Below are 19916 nucleotides of genomic sequence, written 5' to 3'. Positions count from 1 at the left end.
AGCTGCTATCTATGGGTAGTAGGATTGAGTGAGTTTTAGCTTCTTAAATTTCAAACACAAATTACTCACATAACCAGAAAAGGGACCATGCATTCAAATGCAGTCCGTACACACAAGGTATCCAGCACCCTGAAGTTTGAATTTCAGGGTCTCCAGCTTTATTCTAGTTGCAACCTCCTGGCTCCTTAAAGTTCTTCTTCATTTTCTGTGTATGTGTATATTTTTAATTAAAGAAAATGAGGCTCATAAAAGGCTCTGTAGAACACAATTAACACAGTAGCATGAGCCCTAGAGCAGCATCAATACCCCAGAAGGTTCCATCAAGCACTAGCTGGGTCTTTACCTGAAGTGTCAGTCTAAGGTAGGTACAGTCATGCAAATAAGCAAGGGATGTGGGGCCATAGAGCACTAAGATCTGAACCTGACTGTCCTCTTCCTCCTGCTCTATGTTTACTTGGGTAAGTCCAGGACACACTTTGGGTATCCCAGATACAAAGCAGTAAAGAGGCTTGAAACTGATTTTCAGTCAACTACAGGCCCTGCCTACCCCAATCTTCTAAGCTTATAAGGTTTATTCTTTCCCACTTCAGAAGTACCAAGTGTGATGACCTGGCTGAAATGAGTACCTGTGTAACAGGATGTGCAGCTGACAGGAAAGGGTTCTCTCTGCTTCACTTCTGAGAGATGGGAGTGGGAAAGAGGTGTGGTTCCCAGGACTAATACCCAAGACAGGCAAATCTGATCTGAGTTAGAGATCAGAAATCAAACAAGTTGCAACATGGAATGAGGATGATCATTTTGTTAGCTAAAACCAGATGGCCAGGTGTATTTCTAATAACTACCCCTTTTCCTTGGGATTCTATTGCAGGATGCAACCAGGCCTGAGTAAACCTCATTCAGTCTATAAAGTGGCCATAACATCACCCCAGTGACCTTGCTTCTTTCTCCAGGTCAGGAGCTGGCCCTGAAACTTCACAATAGTTAGCCATGAATCTAAGGTAGCTTCACATTTGTAGCATCCACTATTAGAGGATGCTGGGTACTTGTCAGAGGAGTGTAGAGATTCTGGTCATTGAGAAGAGATACAAGAGAAAAGACCAAGGTTTAAAACATGGAGGATTAGGAATATGTAAATTTAGATGTCATCATCATTTTATAGACTAAATCCAAGCAAGACAGAAAAGAACATATATTCTAGCCTCATTTTCTTTAATTAAAAATATACTAGATTTTAAACAGACCAGAGCTTAGCTCTGATCTAAGCAGTGGTCACCTAGGGAGGGTCTATGCATATTCCAGTGATACTAGTCTTGGGAGCTAGAAGTAGTGCTTTCCATCCTGCTAAATGTCAGAAGTCCTCTGCAGGTGGATTTGACTTTTACAAACAAGCTTAAATCACTAGGAGGTTAAGTTGGTAGAATAAGATGTGTGATCAGTCTATGTAGAAGGGTTTCTGGACAAACTAGAAAAAGAATGTCATTATAAAGGAACCAGGCCCATTTTCTTGGGGTCTGGTTGAAAGGTTTTTCCTTCCAGGGCAAGCTCCCTGAGAGTAGGGACTCTTGTCTTGAGTCTCAGAGTCTAGCACAGGTCCCCAAGCTAGCACATAAGTGATTCAACTCAGAATAATAAGTGAATGGCTTCCCAAAGTGACTTCCTCACTTACATGTTCCAGCACTAGCTATGTGCTGGGCTCAGTATAGAAACAGAAGGCCTAGATAGTGCTAGCTATTAGTCCAGCCTGGTACCTCAATGGCACAACAAACCAGACTTAAGCTCCTTCTTTAAGATGACTTTCTATTTTGATTCTTCACTCTTAATAGTGCCATCTCATGGGCTTAGCCAGCAAGCAGTGTATGCTCTGTTATGCAAAATATTTTTATTGTTATTCCTTGAAAGACTTTAGTGGTAAAAACTTGGGAACAACTACATCTCACATTTCCTTTCCTGAAGATTCACAATGACACCTGGATGTAAGAGACTCTGAAAAGTCTTACAGTATAGAAGGTTGTTTTACTCAGTGGTCCCAAATTAAAACAAGTTCCTTTATGAAGGAACTCAACAAAGTTTTTCATTTATCCATCTCCAAAGAGGGAGAATGAGTCTAGGTCATGCCCTGATTTCAGTCATAGGACCATATTTTTTGGTAAAATGCCACTTATATGCCATTAAACACCCCATCATCAATGAAAATTCAGGGGGAGGGGAAAAGTCATATCACATGTTTTTTTGACATGTTTCCTACACCCCCGCACTGTGCTAGGTTCAGAGGAGAGGCTGCAAGGTGTTCTTGGACTTAAGTAAAGTCAGGTTCCCTTAAAACACCATTAACCTAAAAGTTCCACAGAGCTGTGGCTAATGGCACACACCTATAAGCCCCAGCTACTTGGGAGATTGAGGCAGAATTTCAAGTTCAAGAAGAGCCTGGGCAATTTAGTATGATACTATCTCAAAATAAAATTTAAAAGGCTGTAGATCAGTGGTAGAATGCGTGCAAAGATGGTGGCTGGGCAGAGGCTATCCCTGACTGCTCCAGTTTCCTGCATAATCACACTTGTTTTTATCTGTCCTTTATTTAGTGTTCACTATGAATGCTGGTTAAATGTTTCAGATGCATTGCCAGGTCTCCTAGCACCCAGAAGGTGGTGATTCTATGGTCATCTAGGTCAAGGGGCAAAACAGAGCAAGGACAGACAGTCCCAGGACACTGAGAAGCCCAAGAGACAGTATCACAATCTTCAGGAAGAGCTCTGGAAAGGGTCAGGCAGGGCTTGAAGCTAGATGCACAGAGATCTGGGGAAGGAGTTGTCTGGTTGTTAGACTCAAGTTAGTTCCAAATGCTGCCTTCCTTTAAGTATGGCAGATTAATGGACTCTGCAACCAAGAGAAGAAACAGAAGCCAGCTTCAAGTTGTAAGGCTTCATATCCCTCCATACTTGAGAATGATAAGGAAGAATATTTCCATGAAGAATGTGCTCTTCACAGGGGTCCTTATAACAGGGTTCTCATGGCTCTGGCCTGCAGGGGTGCCACCAAGTCACCTATTCCTTGGCTGGTTTGGCCTCAGCTGTTGTGTAATAGGACCATGCTTAGCTCCTGGATAACCTGGAAAATCCTTAGTGGTTTCCACAAATGAGCCAGGAACTCTGGACAGAAGGAGCCTGTTGCATAAGACAGAAGAGTCTGGCAAAATAGGGCATCTTGAGGTGTTGGGTAATAACAGGCTTTAGAAGGAAGGTCCCATGACTACCTGAAATAACTCAGGGAGCAGGCCTGAAGCTGCCAAGATATCTATCAGTGTCTGGGAAGGCCTGGTAAGTTTGGAGCAGCTGGAAGGACAACAGGCCCTGATGGGCAGTGACAGTTCCTGTCACCATCCCTTAAAGGGGGCACCCTAGTAGTCAGACAGGATTACTGGGGATCCCCTCCTCTCCTTCACTTTAACCATAATGCTAATGGTCAACTTGTGAGCACACGCAGGTACGGGCAATAAAAAGAACCACACATGCAGCTCCTTCTTCAGCCTCATCAATGATAGGGATCCTCATTTTACTGATGATCAAACCAAAGCACACAGCTGTAAGTGGCTTGCCCAAGGCCACAAGTAAGAAATGGCAAGTCTGACACCAAGATCTACCTTCTTAACTTCCCAGCTCTAGAATTTGGCAGAGTCCCAAGTATCCCGAGCTGGTCACCAAGGAAATGTCAGCTCAGTGCTTCAGAAGGTGGGCCCTGCAACTCAGCAGTCCTACTAGCAACCCCTGAGCACCTAGACCCCTCCTGGTCTCTGCACTAGAGACTTATGAAGTCAGGAGGCCAGCCAAGCTACTTCAAATGGGCATCTGTGTGGCCCACTCCCATCACCATGCCTGTAATTATTTGCACCACCTATAAGAGGGTTGGCCATATGGATGAGAAAACAATACTTTCATAGGGTCTTCAGGTGACAACAAGCAGGGCATCGCTGGTAACAAGGGTCCTCCAGGATTTGCAAACCCCACTCAGTCCCTTTTCCTGCCTCAAAGCATAAGTGGTTCTGTCTCATTACAGCCTTTTTCTTACTTGGATCTGACTCGGACAGGAAGTTCGCTGAGGGTAGGGATGGGTCAGGTGCTTGTCTATGTCAGACATATCACAGCCTTTGGTGAGAACCTGCTGAATGGTGGGACTTCCCCCAGCTGTTTGCCTTGTGTTAGACCATGAAGTTTGGGCCACATCCTTGACTAGACCCCAAGCTGCTGAGGGGATAGTCCTCCAGCCTCTCCCTTTCTGTAGCTTCCTCACACTCTGGGAAGGGGTTGACACAAAGGAGGTGTGTCAAATGAATGGCAGAGCTCCTCTTCAAGCCCTTGTAGGGCTGGTTGGACCATCCCTCCCCAGGACTCAGCTGATCTCTCCCCCTCAGAGAAGCTTTCCCTGGCCAGCTCCTCTCCAGGTCCCTGGATCACTGGGTCCTCCCTTGGCCTGTTTATGTTCACCCCCTCCTCATAGTGCTTGTGACAATGTAATTGTCTGAATTGGCTGGTTTCTCCCAGACTAGACTGGAAGAAGCAGAGCCCACTCTGCCCTAATCATTCCTGTGCTCTCATGCAGGACTTTGCACAGAGCCTGGTAGACAGCAGGTGCTCATTAAATGTGGACATGAGTGATAAAAAGTCTTCAGTGCAACAAGAGCAAAGAGCAGTGTAGAAAGAGACCTAGGTCTACCTCTTCTTCTCACTCTGGCACCCAAACCAAAGTTCAGAGTAGGCAGATGCCAAGAACTCCCAAGTGCCCCTTTGTTCCCACATCCCAACCCAATGGGCTGAGGGTTGTCACCATCCAAGAGCAGTTAGCATGGTGTACAGCACTGCTCTGGGTGTGTGTGCACCAGACACAGCCCCAAAGGTCAGCTCTTATACCATCAGCACAGAGAACACAATGGCCACAGGAGTAACAGCACAGCACTAATTACTCAGAACATTCTTCTGAAGTCACTAGGGCCAGACTCCATGTGGGGAGCAGGCACTGGGCAGTGGTCATGCCAATGAATCAATGTTGTGTGCAGGCAGAAGAAATGGCTCAGATTCAGCCAACTATAGCCCTGCTAGGACTTTATACAATGCAAAATATTATATCACTCTTCAATATGCATGAGTTGATGAGGCTGATGGTAGAGAAGGAACAACTTTGAGTTACTTTCCCAGCCACAGTGATGGGCTGCCCTGACTATTCCCACTATCCTTTATGATCACTATCACACACCATGATAGCTGGGCCAGGGACAAAAGCAGGACAAAAGACAAGGTCTCCAGCCTCCCAGGAGTAAAGATCCTCTGACCTTGACTTCATGAGCAGCAGGGTCAGATTCAGAACCAGCTAGGCACAGCCAAGGGAACCATACAGATATTCTGAGGAGCACAAGTAGTCTGAGATATGATGGAATGATAGTACTTCCCCATCACACTCTGCCAAGAAAACAGAGAATGCTAGAGGAAGAAATGAAACTGATATCGTACTTAACCTGAAGATAGTGTCTGAGAACATCCAAGAGGCAAGGTCATTATGACATTCAGAAGCCAAAAACCAGAGTCTGGGTTTGTATAGCACAGAAGCTTTTCCATTGTGCTCAAACAAAGCTCCTTTGGCTCTCACAGCAGCCTGGAAGTGGTGGGGGTAGGGACAGTTGTCTCCATCTGAGTTGTAAGGAAAATAGGGCCCAGAGAGGTTAAGTGACTCAACCTTTGTCATATAGCATATAAACTGCTATGCAAGAACTAGAACGACCCCTCCTCGGGACTCTGGCTGATTGTCAATGCTATACAAAACTTTCCTGGGTGTGTCACCTAAATTCTCGGCCTCTGTTTCCTCATCCATGTAATGAAAAGAATCATGCCTAGCTCACGCTATCAGGTTCCCCACCTATAAGTCCCTGCCAAGTAGAAAGGCAAAAGTCCCAGAATATGTGCAAACACCTTGTAAACAGAGCACAACCATTACTTTTCATGCCTAGGTGAACACAAGAACTTTACCTTCCTCATGACTGAGTTTGCTTCAGGGAAACCCTTGGCCTTACCATATTGAAACCTGGAAAGCCATCCAGCTCATTTGCTGCCTGGCTGTGCCACTTTGGGAGAGCCAACTGTCTTGCTGAATCTCCTCTTTCAGAAGACTTTGCAAAGAATCAAGCCTGCTGCTTCTTGGCACGGTGCAACCTACCTGCTCATGTATCGAGAAATAAGTGGTAAAAACATTACAGAAGGGCAGCAGGATCTGGGGCCCTTCTCAACTTCTTAAATGTTGAATTATAGGCAAGTCCTTTCATGCTTTAGAGGCCTGATTTTCACCTTCCTAAAACTAGGGTAGCACCCCTCAATTTTTATGAAAACACAAATAAGATTATATCTGAAAAAAGACCAAGGATCCCTTGGAGAGATGGCTGATTTCAGAACTGGGGCAAGGAAATCCAGGGTGAGACTGAACGTCTTATTGTGTTGGACAGCAAGGAAATGTACAGAAACCAATGGAGATACAGCAAAAGGACATAAGAATCAGGTTGATCAAATTTGAGATAATTAGAGCTTTAAAAGGAATAGTAACATGAATGGGGTATAACCCACTAAATAAAATGATGATCTAACACTGGTAGCACAAAAAATAAAAAGAAGAGAAGGGCATAGGGAAAACTCTTACTTACAGAAGAATGCTACCCTAATGAAGTACGGAAATGAAAGAAATGTAAAAGTCGTTGTTTCATACTACTGCAGTAATAACAGATTCAGGGAAGATCATCAAGGAATGCTAAAGCCACTAGGTGAAAACTGTGATATGAGATGTGCAGAAGTGCAACTTAGCTGGATGAGCAAGCTGAACATCACCACTGACAGCACAAACCCATATCAGGTGTGATACACAGGAAAGGACTCATCTCCTTCGAGAGTGACACCTGCTCTAATCATGAGACCAGCCCAGATGGAAGGACATTCTGCAAAACAATTGGCCTGGAATCTCCAAAAATGTCAAGATTTTAAACCTTCCATTTTAAGAATGGAAAAACCTGGAGAATTGGTCAAGATTAGTATAGGCTGGCCAAACCTGAATGCCAGATGCAATGGATAATCCTGAAATGGATGCTGGATCAGGAAAGGGAAACAAACAAAATCATAAAGGGTGTTATTGTGGCAACCAAGTATTTTCAAATTGGACTATGTAACAGCCAAAAATGAGTAACAGAGGCATCTGTGAGCATATGCATGCACACACACATACTTGAGGAGACATAAAGCAAATGGGAAAAATTATTAACTGAAAAATCTAGATGATAATGGTTGTAATACTATTTTTGTAACTTTTCTGTAGGTTTGAAAAGCTTCAAAATAAAAGAAACAGAAAAAAGTCCTATCAGTCCTTGGCAGACTTATAAGAACTGCCTTATCTGAGCCCAGGTGTCCATGGTTGACTTGGCACACTCACCTGTCAGGTATTCCAAGACGGCAGCCATGTACACGGGTGCCCCCACTCCAATCCTGTACTTGGGGTGGCCTTTCTTGATGTACCGCAGCATCCGCCCCACAGGAAAGATGACGCCTGCCTTGGCGGACCTGGAGGTCTTGGTGGACTTCTTCTTCCCACCACGGCTCGACATGGTGGCCCTGGAAGCGGATCAGCAAGCACACTGTGAAGGCAAGAGCACACCCAATCAGGATCACATCACAGCCCCTTTCTTCCAGGTACACTCTGGTCCTCTGACAGGCACAGGCCTAGCCATACACCACCTGCAGCTGCTAAACTCTCTAAGCCCAGTTTACACACTCTGCTGGAGCAGTTTGATCTCCAAGAAGAGAAAGGCTCAGCTTAGCACATCAATTTTATTGGTCACCTCCATTTAACAGTTATCCTAACAGTGACTGCTCTTAAGTGCCTTGCTTTATGCCTCATGATGTAAAAGAAAATGGGATTTCTTGTTTATGTTCTACATACTTGTTTAAAAGTTGCATCGTCATAACACTTGAGATGGGGATAATAAATTTGTAGTAAAAAGAAGAGTGTTACTTGCAACTAGAATGAAGATGTAAAGCCAGAAATCTGGGTTTTGTGATGAAAGCAGTATCTTTATATTACTATCCTGATCCAAGACAGGCAAGAGCAGTGTATAGAATTTAGTATTGAATACAGCCAGGTTGGGATAAAAGGCCCTTGGAGCACTTTGGGTACACTGAGGAAAGGGGGCTATCTCAACCCAATGCCCCCCCTCCACAGTCTACAAGATGCCCTCTTCAACCCTCCAACATGACTGCATCCAGCTTACCACTATGTTAATCAAGTGGTAGCAGACATCTCCTTCAAAGAGCTACCCCACTCATTCCAATCTACCTTCTACTCCATGGCCAAGGCAATCCGCACACACATAAGAATATGTCCTGGTCCCAGTTCCAAAGTGTGCCAGGGATGCCACAAGTCCCAAGATAAAATCAAGACCTCTGTCCACCATGCAGGCCTGACACATCTGTCAAGCTTCACCTTGTACCACTTGTATTCCAACCTTGGACACAGTGAGCCACAGGGGGATTCTCCCAGACACCCGCCTTCTTCTTCATCTCCCCTGCATTTGTAGAAACTGTTTTACCATGATTACCTTTATCCTTTGTATTTGCTCTTGGCCCTCCATCTATCACTTGTGAGTTCTTGGGTGAGTGCTAGGGTTTGGCTACTCTACCCTCAAGGTTCCACAGGCTTCAGGCCACAACAACGGTGTGCATGTCCCTATCTCCCATCAGGCTGCAAGCTGGTGGAGGGCTTCCTTGACTATATCTCTGGGGTAGCACATGCTAACTCAAAGCCTTCTGTTCACTCGTGTGCACTTCAGGAACTATGCCAGGCAGAGGTGATCCCTGCCCTCCTGAGCTGGTGGGGAAAGAGACAATAAGAAACCCTAGTCATTTATATGATTATCATAAGTAGTTCAAAGGGCCAATTCAGGGTGCTGGGAAAGGGTATGTGAGGAATCTCAGCTTGTTCTGGAATCTCCTTGATGCCTGTCCTATGGAACATCATGTTCAACCCACTGAACCAAATGGACAGGTCTCTCCAGTACTGAGAAACAGGTCAGGCTCTATGGTGTGTGAACCCCTCCAGTTCCAACAGTCTAGATGCCACGGGACTAGGAGTCCTTGTTACTCTCACACTCCTCCTTACACTGGGGACCGCCAGGTTCACACCTAACATCTCTATGACCCTGAGAGCATCTCAAGTCATCTGGCTGACAGAAGAACTCCTGGACCCTCTGGGCTGCTGTATCACCAGGCCCCTCTGCAGGGGTTAGGTGACTTAGGCCCCTATGATGAGAGAGACTTGTACTGTGCCTTGTCAGGGCACCACAAATCTTAAGGACTCATAATACTAGACAGAGACCCAGAGGATCAAAGTTTTTCTGAAACAATTAACTGATCCCATTTCTTGTGGTAATGCAGTTTTAAGACATCTCTTGCAAACAGGTCCTGTGCTCCCTCTTAAGCAGGAATAATATGCATGTGCCTGTGTTTTAGGAAGAGTTGTCACTGGTTTCCTGGCACTATCTGCCTTTACTACAAAAAGCACATTCGCAGACCAAAAACCAAACATCTTTGGACTAAAAGCTAATCTGGAGGCCTCCACTCCTTCAGTAGAGGAGGCCTGTGGTCAGGGATGATTACTGGCAGCTTAGTCCCTTTCCGACTGGAGCAGACTCATCTATGCTCTAGCAGACCTGTAGGGTGTGTCTAGGGCTGCCTCTGCAGGAAGTTGACAGTGTTCTCCAAAGAGAAGCCATTAGCCCCACATCTGGCAGGTACTGCTCATACTTACTTCTTAAGAGTGATGCTCTTTGTGTTTCTCTCCTCTGACTGTAGCCAAGGGGCTCTATGCCAACATGCTAGTGATTCCTAGTCTCCAGGCCAGTGCACACCTGGCTGCTGGGCACCAGAATTGCATTGTGACAGCCTATATCAAGGGTCCATTTATCAGTCCCCTAGACCCCTTGAATTCCTCTGTGTCTTTTGGCCTCATCAGTGGCATTATCATATACCATGCCACTCAAGCATAAGTCATCCTTTCCTGCGTGCCCCATTGTACCCAAGTGCCAATGGCCACCACCAAGTGCAATGCCAAGCTCTGTCCAAGCCATGTGCAGAACCTCAGCCTCCTCACTTCTCATTCCCCTCCCTGCCCTCTTTCAGCTTCCTTACCACTCATTATTCTCCTATCACCAGACTTTTACCACAGACAACAGAGGCACCTCTGCCCACTCTGATGGCTCCCTATCACCCTAAGTTCCAAGCCTGCCATAAATAACACCCTTCAACTACTGCTACAGCACTGCTTCCTGGCACTCCTGCACATGTTCAGCCACCCCATGCTACCCTTGATTTCCTGAGATTGTCATGCTACATAAAGGGTGTCTCTGAACATGCTCCTCCTGCCTGGAACACCCTTTGTCCTCTTGTCAAACTGCTCATATTCCCTATCTACCATGGGGGTTTCTTAGATATGGTCACTGCCTGATTTATGTTCCCATAGCATATATCCTGACATGTGTGCCTGCCTCCCTAACTCTACTGAACTCTCTTAGGTCATCATGGTTTTTCCAGTGCCACACTGCCAGCAGAACACCTTCACATCTCATCTTGAGTCAGGCTTCTGTCCAATTAGCAACATCAAAACTTTATCCGGGCCCACGAGGTTCTTACAGAGATTCTGTTCTTCCCCTTTCCCGTGTTCTTTCTGCACTTATAAGTATAGTTCTCCAAGCTATGAAAGAATTCTGACTAAGCTTTGCAGCCTCATGACATGCAGCAGCATGTGGTGGTTTGTAAAATACCCTCTGGAAAAATCACCCCACAGCTGTGCAGTCTCCAGATTAACCTCAGTGGGCCAGATCCACTCTGCTCTTCAGAGGTCTCTGGAGGTAGGGACTGCTCTGGTACAATACCAATGTGAGGACAGAATAGCTATGAGGGAAATGACTCTTGAGCATGATTGATAACTAGAAGGTGAAAGCCAGACTGACCCAATTCTAGTCATGGCTCTGCCACTTAATGGCCATGGGGCCTTGAAAATGGGACTTAACCTCTCTAGATCAATTTTTTCATCTATCAGGTAGAGATGATGATAGTGAAGACCTCAAAGCCTTAGTGGGAGAATTAGCCAGAACATGCTTGAAAGGGGTCTAATACCACCTCACTGAGCAGGTACTCAGTAGTTAACAAAACAACACAGTGTGTATCAGAAGAAAAAAGGCCGCTCTCAAAGAACAGGTGTTGGACATTTGTACTGGTAAATGTATTGCAGGGTTGCTTTAACAAATAAGTCCCTACAATTTATTACTTACTCATGAAAAATCCTGGTACACTTGGGATGTGGTTTGTTCCTAAAGATTAATGTGATGAAAAGCTGGGTCTCTAATGTGATGACGTTATAAGGTGGTAGGACCTTTAAGAGGTGGGGCCTGGTGGGAGGTTACTGCTGGCACCTTCCCTGAACCACTCTCTGGCTTCTTAATCACCATGATTTCCCCCTCTTGCATGTGTTCCCACCACTGTGATGCCATCTGCCATGATGATGCCAGGACTATGACCTTTACAAAGAAGTTTATTTAATTATAGCTCCAAGCTAAACAAACTTCTTTTCTTTGTAAAGTTACTAGCTCACATTTCTCATTATAGCAACAGAATGCTAACTAGTACAATTCAAAAAATGATTTCCTTGATTGCTTAGTGCATCATCTCCTGCACATAATGATTTGTGAGTCCAAACCCCTTCCATCTTCTGACTCTGACATCTCAATGCCTAATCCAAGGAAAATACCATGGAGGATAATACACGGAGGTTTTTAAGGACCACGTTGGAAAGTGGAGCATACCACTACTGACAATCATTCATCAATTAGAACTTAGTTACATGGCGGAGATTGAACCTAGGGGTGCACTACCACTGAGCTACATCCCAAGCCCTTTTTACTTTTGAGATAGGGTCTCCCTAAGTTGCTGAAACTGGCCTTTAACTTGGGATCCTCCTGTCTTAGCCTCGGAGTTGCTGGAATTATAGGTATGTGCCACCACACCCAGTGGCTACATCTAATTCCAAGAGAGATTGGGAAATAGATTCTAACTATTTGCTCAGAAAAAAAAAAAAAAAAAGGTCAGGGATGATGGTTCATCTCTGTGTCACATGGTAAACCAGTTTGAAATCTGACTCTGAAGCTAGGGTCTAAGTGATCAGTCAAAGCTTGCAGATCCCTATTTGACCCATGTCTGCAACAGTCTGATCTGAAGAACAGACAGTCCTACATGATAGACAAAGTGGCTTGCTAAGCACTCAGCCTCTTGGCAGAGCACCGAAATTGCTCACAATACAATTATACTATTTAGTAAAACTGACAAAAATGTCACTTTACTCAGTCAACCTGTTGAGGGCCATGAATGTTTTCAAGACAGGGATAGCCTGCAGCCAGTCATTGCTGTACATTAGCTTGACTGACCTTTTGCTGTTATTAGCCTCGGACATGAAGATCTTGAGGCTTATCCTGAAGGGATCTCAGTGCTATGGTTTAGACATGGTTTGAGTCCCCCCAAAGGCTTCATGTGTTGATATTTACCCCCCCACACACTTCTGAGGAGTGACAGGATGATAATCTAATCCAACTATAGTGTTTCGAGGTGGAGCCTTGGGGGAAATGACTAGTATTAAGTAAGATCATTAGGATAGAATCCCCATGGTTGAATCCTGTTGGCTTTATTAGAAGGAAAGAGATTAGAAGAGACACACATACATAGGTGCACTCCCTGACTCATGCTATGTGATGCTCTACACTACCCCAGGACTCTGCCAGCAAGAAGACCATCACTAAATGTGGGCCCTTAACGTTACACCTCCAAAAACATAAGCCAGAATAACTTCGTTTCTTTATAAATTGGCCTGCCTCAGACATTTTGTCATACTAACAAAAAACAAACTACTATACATTGAAATTTCTCCAACTATGAATTAATCACAATAAAAGTAAACCTTGTTTGTATAAACTCAATGCTTACCTGAAAATAAACTGTTAAAGGGGCTATATGGAGAGATGAGCCAGACTTGAATAAGAAGCTAGTCTGGTCACTAGCTCCTCAACAACTGAGATGTGCCTGGGAAAATGTGGTCTGCCCTCATAGAACAGGGCAAATTAAGGATTCCATGGACAGGATGGACTTTAGAACAAGAAGCTCTCTACTACTGGGAGGGGTATGAGAGAAGCATGAAGGTGCCATGTAAGTCCTACTATATGCTCCTACTATTTATTCCATACAAATCACCTTCACTCTCACCTCTATCCTTCAGTCTATTCAGCTTGCTCTGGAGTAGCTTAGCAACCAGAGCTCCCTAGGTTAAACACTCCCAGTTTTCCCAGTGGACATATCTGCTGATGCTCCCAAGCCTAGCTTAAAATGCCTTATAATCTCTCTCTGCTTACCCCTCGTCTTTAGTATATTCTTTCTTCTCCATTTTATGTAAAGTATTCTGTAAAGGTACTTTCTAGTCCTTCCTTCCAACCTGATTGCTACTCTGCATCCAATTTTATATATAAATCCTCAAGTCAATGGCCCCATCCTTAGCACAAGTATATTGTATCATCATTGAAGTCTTGGTGACATGAACCAATACAGTCTGCTCACAACTATCGTCCAGCACCTGCCACCCTGCCTGCTACCTGGTAAGCATTCCAATGCCGGCGGGACTATAGTTGATTAGTCAGCACAGAGTAGATGAGGTTCCCTTGACAAAGAGGGCAGCATTTCCAAAGGCCAAGGACTCAGAGTTATGGCCAGTGGGACAGCAGTTGGGAACCTTCTCTGGGACCACACACTTGGTCAAATCACTGTGGGAGCCCACTCTTAAAAGTCAGGGAGTTTGTGGAACCACCTCAGGGATTTCCAAGAAGGGAACACTCCAATGCCTTGAGAGCTGGGACATGAATCAGACAGAGGCTTACAATTCTGACAATTCTAAGGCTTCAGCAACCACTCCTCTTGCCACTAGACAGGCACAGTCACAAAAACTAGAGGAAAATACTTACCTTCTTCCTCACACCTGTAAGACACTGACTCCTGCTAAAAGTGCAGCAGAGAAAGCCCTTAAATAATCAGGGCACTCAGGAAACTACTGGAATGATCAATTGTGAAGTTTCTTATTATATAAGCAATGAACACATGTATATTGATCTTTAGTGAAATATTGATTGCAACTCCTGGGTAGCTGCAGCAGAGAGTCCTAGCTCTAGCCCCCAATATGGAGATTCTGAGCCATTCATACTGAAATCACTGTTTTCAAGGGGGAACTATCCCATCCATTCCCTGCAGCTGGATAAATGCTCCAGTATCCACGTGCACTTGTCAATTTCCCATCAACTCCAATCATTAAAGAACACCTCTGTCACTTGATTCTGAAGGGGAGGACACCAATCCTGTTTACAGTATTTTATTTTGTTTACTCCCACTACATCAAATGATTAACAGTGGCACTGCTGCTATGTCCCCAGAGGCATGTGTACATACTATACAACCATCACTCACAGCCCTGGGTTCACAAGCTGCACTCTGATTGGCTTGCAACAGAGATCTTTCTTGTAATACCAGCCAATCAGGAAAAAAACATCTCTCTTCATTCATTAAACACTAACTCATAAAATGAGCCAGACAATTAAAGAACCTACAGTCTAGTCTCAGTGAATGGGAGGAATTGCAAACAGAAGAGACAGAACACTGAGATAGAAAAATAAATCCTAAATCATGCATTTTGTTCTAGCATGTATGTCAAGTTTCAGTAGCGGGAAAAAGCAAAACCCAAACATAAGTGTCATTCACCACAAGCAGGAAGCAATTTGCAGGAAGCAGTTGGGGACTAAAATTTCATCTCTGCAAGCCTACTCTATGGTGACTTTCTGAGCTGCACCAAAGAGACTGGCACTACTCAATGGCAAGTCATACTCTGCCTACTTCACAATGCAACTTGTCTCTTCCCCTTTTGAAGGTTGTGCCAAACTCTAAGATGACAACCATTCCAGGGGAAGGCCATCAAGAAAAAAGTTAAAATGTGAGCTTCAGAGGGTGGGACCTTGGTCAAACTTAGCATCTGCAAGCCACTCAGCATTTGCTGAACAGAGGAAGTATTCCCAGCAAGAATAAAAGAACACCTGATCACATCCCTCTCCTGCTCAGAACCCTTCAGTGGTTCCTTACTGATACTTGGAATAAAGTCTTGTTCTGATCAGGATCCTGTATGACTATGCTCACCTGACTCAAGGCTTCAGATGTACTAAGCCTACACCCTTCTCTTATTTTCTTCTGAGATCTGTTCATGTGGTTCCCCAAGCCTCAACCACCTGACCCTATCTACCCTTCTTTACCCAGTCAATTCCTACTTGACTTTTCCATGCCAGATAAAGGCTCATTCCTAGCTAGATAACTGTTCCTCCGGAGGGCTACACTGGCCTCTCACACTGACCTCCTAAGAGCCACTTGCCTGTCTTTTCCTAAGGTCAATTCTCAAGGGTAGGGCCTGCCTGGGCATTTCTTGTTTATGGCTGTGCCCCCATTCCCTGAATCAATACTGATTCTCAGGAAAAGGGTTTGTTGAAAGACTGCAAGATACCTGTCAGGCAGTCCTGACCCATTCAAACAAGTCATAGAACTCTTTGGGACCAAAGCAGGACCCAGCATCCTTCTAAACCTATAGAATGGGAGGAGGACTCTAAGTCAGGTATGGGCCCTGTGTCCTCCTACCCCTTCCCAGTCCATGTTCCAGGAATGGGGCTCTGAAAAGCCTGTTTCAAACCCTTGGAGTTGTTGCAATTCTCATGAACACCATATAGACTCTTGCTGGGTTTTTCATTGAGGGGTTTTCACTTTGTGCTTTTATTTATTTTAATAAATCTGTGAGTTGGCGCATGATTAGCTCTGAAAATATTAGAGGCAAGTCCCAAAACACATGTACTCCAAAGCCTACTGATGGGGATGGAAGTCATACTGTCTCCAGGACCAGAAGAAATGGCAGACTGAGCTACACCACTCCCTCTGCCTGGTCCATTTGTTAAAACTCAAGTCAGTGACCAAGTTGTGTATTAGAATGTCACATATGAAGTGTCCTAGACAATTCTCAAAATTCAAGAATTCATCCTAAATTAAGCCCTGCCTCAAATGATTTCCACTTACATCCCCCTTATGCCTCATTTAGGGATGAGCACTAACAAGAACAACAAAGTGACCCAAAGGGACAGAGACCAGGAGGGCTCTAATTTCCCCTTGTAAAATTAAAAGGGTCAATAATTTTAAGTCTTAAGAATTTTCTTGCTATTTTTAAGGGAAAAAAAAGGTTTAAAACATAGTCATCCCTATGGGAGTGTCTTGTACAAAACTGAGATGCTGCTGCCCAACTTTGGTCAACTGTATACAAGGCTTATAAATTCCACTTGGGAGCATGAGACTTCCATTTCAAGTGATAATGAATCTGGCAGCAGACCAGGACCCTAAAGGTGGTCTACAGTAGGTGACAGGTGGGTTCTACCTAATTTACCACTTGAGTCTTCCACTCAAACCTAAAATTGTTTAAAACTCCTACTCCCTGGAGCCAGGAGCCTCAGAACAAAACACTTCCCCACAACGGAAAAAAACCTCAAACCACAAAGGTGTTAGGAAAGAGGGAAGTCAGCAAGAGGGCACTTCTAATTGTCTAGTCTTCTGTGCTGTTTATTGGATCATTAAAATCTTACAAGGACTCCGTGGTAATTGTAATTGTTGAATTCAAGGTCTGTCTCAGCTGTTTGTACAGAAGTCGTTCGGTTTCAAATTCGGCATCATCTTCCCTAACATCTTGTCTAAAAGAGCATTTCAAGTCATCTCCTGACCAGCAATTTGAGTGATCCGTGGTCCCTGTAGGAGCGGGGGTGGGGCGCACCATCTCTCACACCTGTTGTCAGGTGATACAGCCACCAGCAAGCCAGCAGCATCTTGCGCACTCACTCTCCACCCCACCCCCAGAGAGTCTCTCCCCTGCTGGTCTTCTCCACTCGGGCAGTCTACAGCCTTCCCCGAATTACCTTTAAAACAAAAACAAAAAACCTCCCAACCACAAAGCAAACAAAAGGTCCATTCCGAGCAGCGGGGGTTCCCATGGCCCCTCTCCAACACACCCCTGGACAGCCCCCTGCCCCCGCCCCAGGCTTGGCTTCATTCCCGCGAGTATCCCCCAACCCCCGCTGCAGCCTCCAAGCGGAAAGATACAGAGCCAGCCCGCTACACCAGGCCCCCTGGGGCTCGGTCCCAACTTATTGTGCCTGGGCGGGCAACTCGCGGGCGGGCGGGCGCCAGACCAAGTACAACTCCTCACACAACAGCTCCCGGGACCCCGGGCCCAGGCTGACCAGCCAGCCAGCGCCACCAGGCCTCCTGCGTCCTCGGGCCCAGCCCGCGCGGAGCTCAGACAGGGTCGCCAGGGGAGGGGCCTCAACTGTCTGCCTTCCCACAAAAGCGCCTAGGAACAGAGAGAGGACGCCTTTCGAAGAGAAGTTGGTTTCCGGGTTTCCTTTCTTAACAAAACCAAAGGGACTGGACTCCCGCGCGGCCCTGGCAGGGCCTGGGCGGGCGACTGGCGGCGCGAGGCCTGGCGTGGGCCGCACGGAGCCCAGCAGCCAAGCCCAGCCGAGCGCCGCCCCGCTGCGCGCCAGGCCGGGCCGTTCCTAGGCACCCCGGCTGGAAGGTGCGCGGCTTCCCGACCCGAGCGGCGGGGACCCGGCGCGTGGCGAGGGGCCCGCGCGGCACTTACGGGGCGGCTCGGCGGCGGCGGCGGCAGCAGCTGGGTGTCCGGCCTGAGCCCTCTCGGCCGCTCGCGCCTTTTCTCTCCGCACTCCTCGCTGGCCCGCCCGCTCGCTCGCCTCCTCGCTTCCCGCCCGCGCGCCCCGCGCTCGCCCCCTCCGCCCGGCTCGGCTGCCGAGTGAACTGGAACCAGTCGCCGCGGCCCCGGGATTCCCACAATGCACAGCGCGCCGCTCGTCACATCCCATCCCGTCCCCGCGCGTCCGGCCACCCCTCCCCGCGCCACCCGGCGCCCCGGCCTTGACCCCAGTCCAGCGCTCGGCTCCCTGGACGTAAGCGGGTCTGTCCCCTGCTGCACCCAGGTCCCGGCGGCTGGCTCGGCCCCCAGGCGTCCTGTCTACACGAGGGACGCAAGGTTCGGACGATGAGCTCGAGGAGTTAAGCCCTATTAAGGACTTGGAAAGGGTCAGGCCCCCAGAGAGGCTCTTCTCCGGAGCATATTTCAACCTCTGCATCTGGAGTAAGCGCCTACTATGTGCCTGGCCCCCATCCCGAGTCTTAAGCCGCCTCAACCTAGTAACCTTCACATCAACCCGGGACGGGGGCGGAGGGGCGCAGTTGTTATCAGCGATCACCTTTTCTTCCCCAATCAATTCAAATTTCCCGGATCTCAAACTTCCACTGCCTTAAGATATAAGCCATCCTCAAACCCTAGTCGGTCTGCCCTAAAATAACTACTGCACCTGCCTCCCGGCTCCTCTGGGGTTCTTCAAAGTCAAGCTCACTTACTCGGGTGGAAGGAGTTAGCTACTTCAACTCAGCCAACTTTGGCTATTGGTTCCAAGCTGGGATTCATTAATATAAACAGTGAATCTTTATCACACGCATTTTTTAAAAAACTGTAGAGTAGCAGAAAGAGGAGGGATCGCGCAGAGAGCTTCCACCTATACCTAAATTAGATTTTGCCCCTCAACGCATTAGTGTCCCATGCCTGGTGCTTCAATAGGGGCCTTCCTTAGATTTATCTCCCTCCAAAATATGGAGAGGGAAGCCACCTCTCTACCTGGCTGCGAACTAAATATAAATAAGAATAGCAATCTTAAGAGTTGCTGTGAAGTTTAATGTGCTGTTTCTGGGCATTTTGGAGGTAATTGAAGGCTCAACCCAGCCCTCAGGCTTCACTGGAATAGCAGCGGTTGTAAACTCTTTCTCTCATTCTGAAGCTTTACTAGTTTGCAAACCAGTGTGCGATATGTACCATTCGTGCATTCAATTAAATACTCAGGGCATACTTTGTGCCATGCACGAGTTTGGATGCTGGAAATGAAAGAGTGGACTGAACAGGCAAAAATTCCTGCCCTCCTGAAGTTGCAGTCTAGCGGAAGAAGAAAGGCAATAGAAAAGGAGATGACGTGTCATATGGCATCAATACTGTGGAGAAAAACAAGGCAGGGGAGGGTGATAGGGAGTGTGGAATAGGAGCCAGATTTTAAGTTTAAGAGACAGCTTTCCTGAGAAGATAACATTCTAGCAAAAAACCTGAAAGAATCGCAATCCCTTCATGGTGCAAGCCATGTGGTTATCTCGGAAAGAAGTGTTCCAAGCACTAGAACAGCAAGCGCAAAGACCCGAGGCAGGAGCTTGTCCAAAATCATTAAGGCACAGAGGGTGTGAGGTTGGAGTGGAAGGAGGGAAGAGAAAAGAACAGATGAAGCTGGAGAAATGATGATGCTTGAAAACAAGCATCAAGGGTATGTGAGGATTCCCCCAAGAAAGTGGTGCCAGGGAAAGGACAGAGCCAAGACTCCTTGGGCAGTCACCCTCAGTTCTGCAAGGTTCTACATCAAAATTCAAGAATAGTTTCTTAAAGGTTAATCACAATTTAGAGAGTGAAACCAATCAGTGAATTTCTTAAACTAGGTTACATTTCAAATTCATTGATCTTTCTTATGTCGTGAATGGACCATTCAACGATTCATGATTTAGAAATGTCATGCATAGGTCATTTGGAAAATATAGATTTATTGAGTTTTGTGAGCCTTCCAAACACGAACACAGTTCATTGTACAAGAGTGGAAAGCCACATTCATTAATATCGTTGCTGCTCTCATC

General features: G+C 46.2%; 1 protein-coding gene across 3 annotated transcripts in view; it reads right to left on the bottom strand.

Moving 5' to 3' along the window:
• Macroh2a1 (macroH2A.1 histone) overlaps nt 1-18007 on the bottom strand; it is a 70235-nt gene extending 52228 nt beyond the window's left edge. For all 3 annotated transcript variants that reach the window (XM_026398146.2, XM_026398144.2, XM_026398145.2), the window contains exons 1-2: nt 17815-18007; nt 7453-7654 (exon numbers count right to left, since the gene is read on the bottom strand). In XM_026398146.2, the coding sequence (XP_026253931.1) occupies nt 7453-7624 (172 nt within the window). In that variant the 5' untranslated portion in view covers nt 7625-7654; nt 17815-18007. The remainder of the gene's footprint in view (nt 1-7452; nt 7655-17814) is intronic.
• Between the last annotated feature and the right edge of the window lie 1909 nt (nt 18008-19916).

The sequence above is a fragment of the Urocitellus parryii genome, chromosome 1 (assembly GCF_045843805.1).
Source record: "Urocitellus parryii isolate mUroPar1 chromosome 1, mUroPar1.hap1, whole genome shotgun sequence".
NCBI lineage: Eukaryota > Metazoa > Chordata > Mammalia > Rodentia > Sciuridae > Urocitellus > Urocitellus parryii.
Note: the sequence above shows the minus strand (reverse complement) of the source record. Positions and strands in the feature narration are given on the sequence as shown.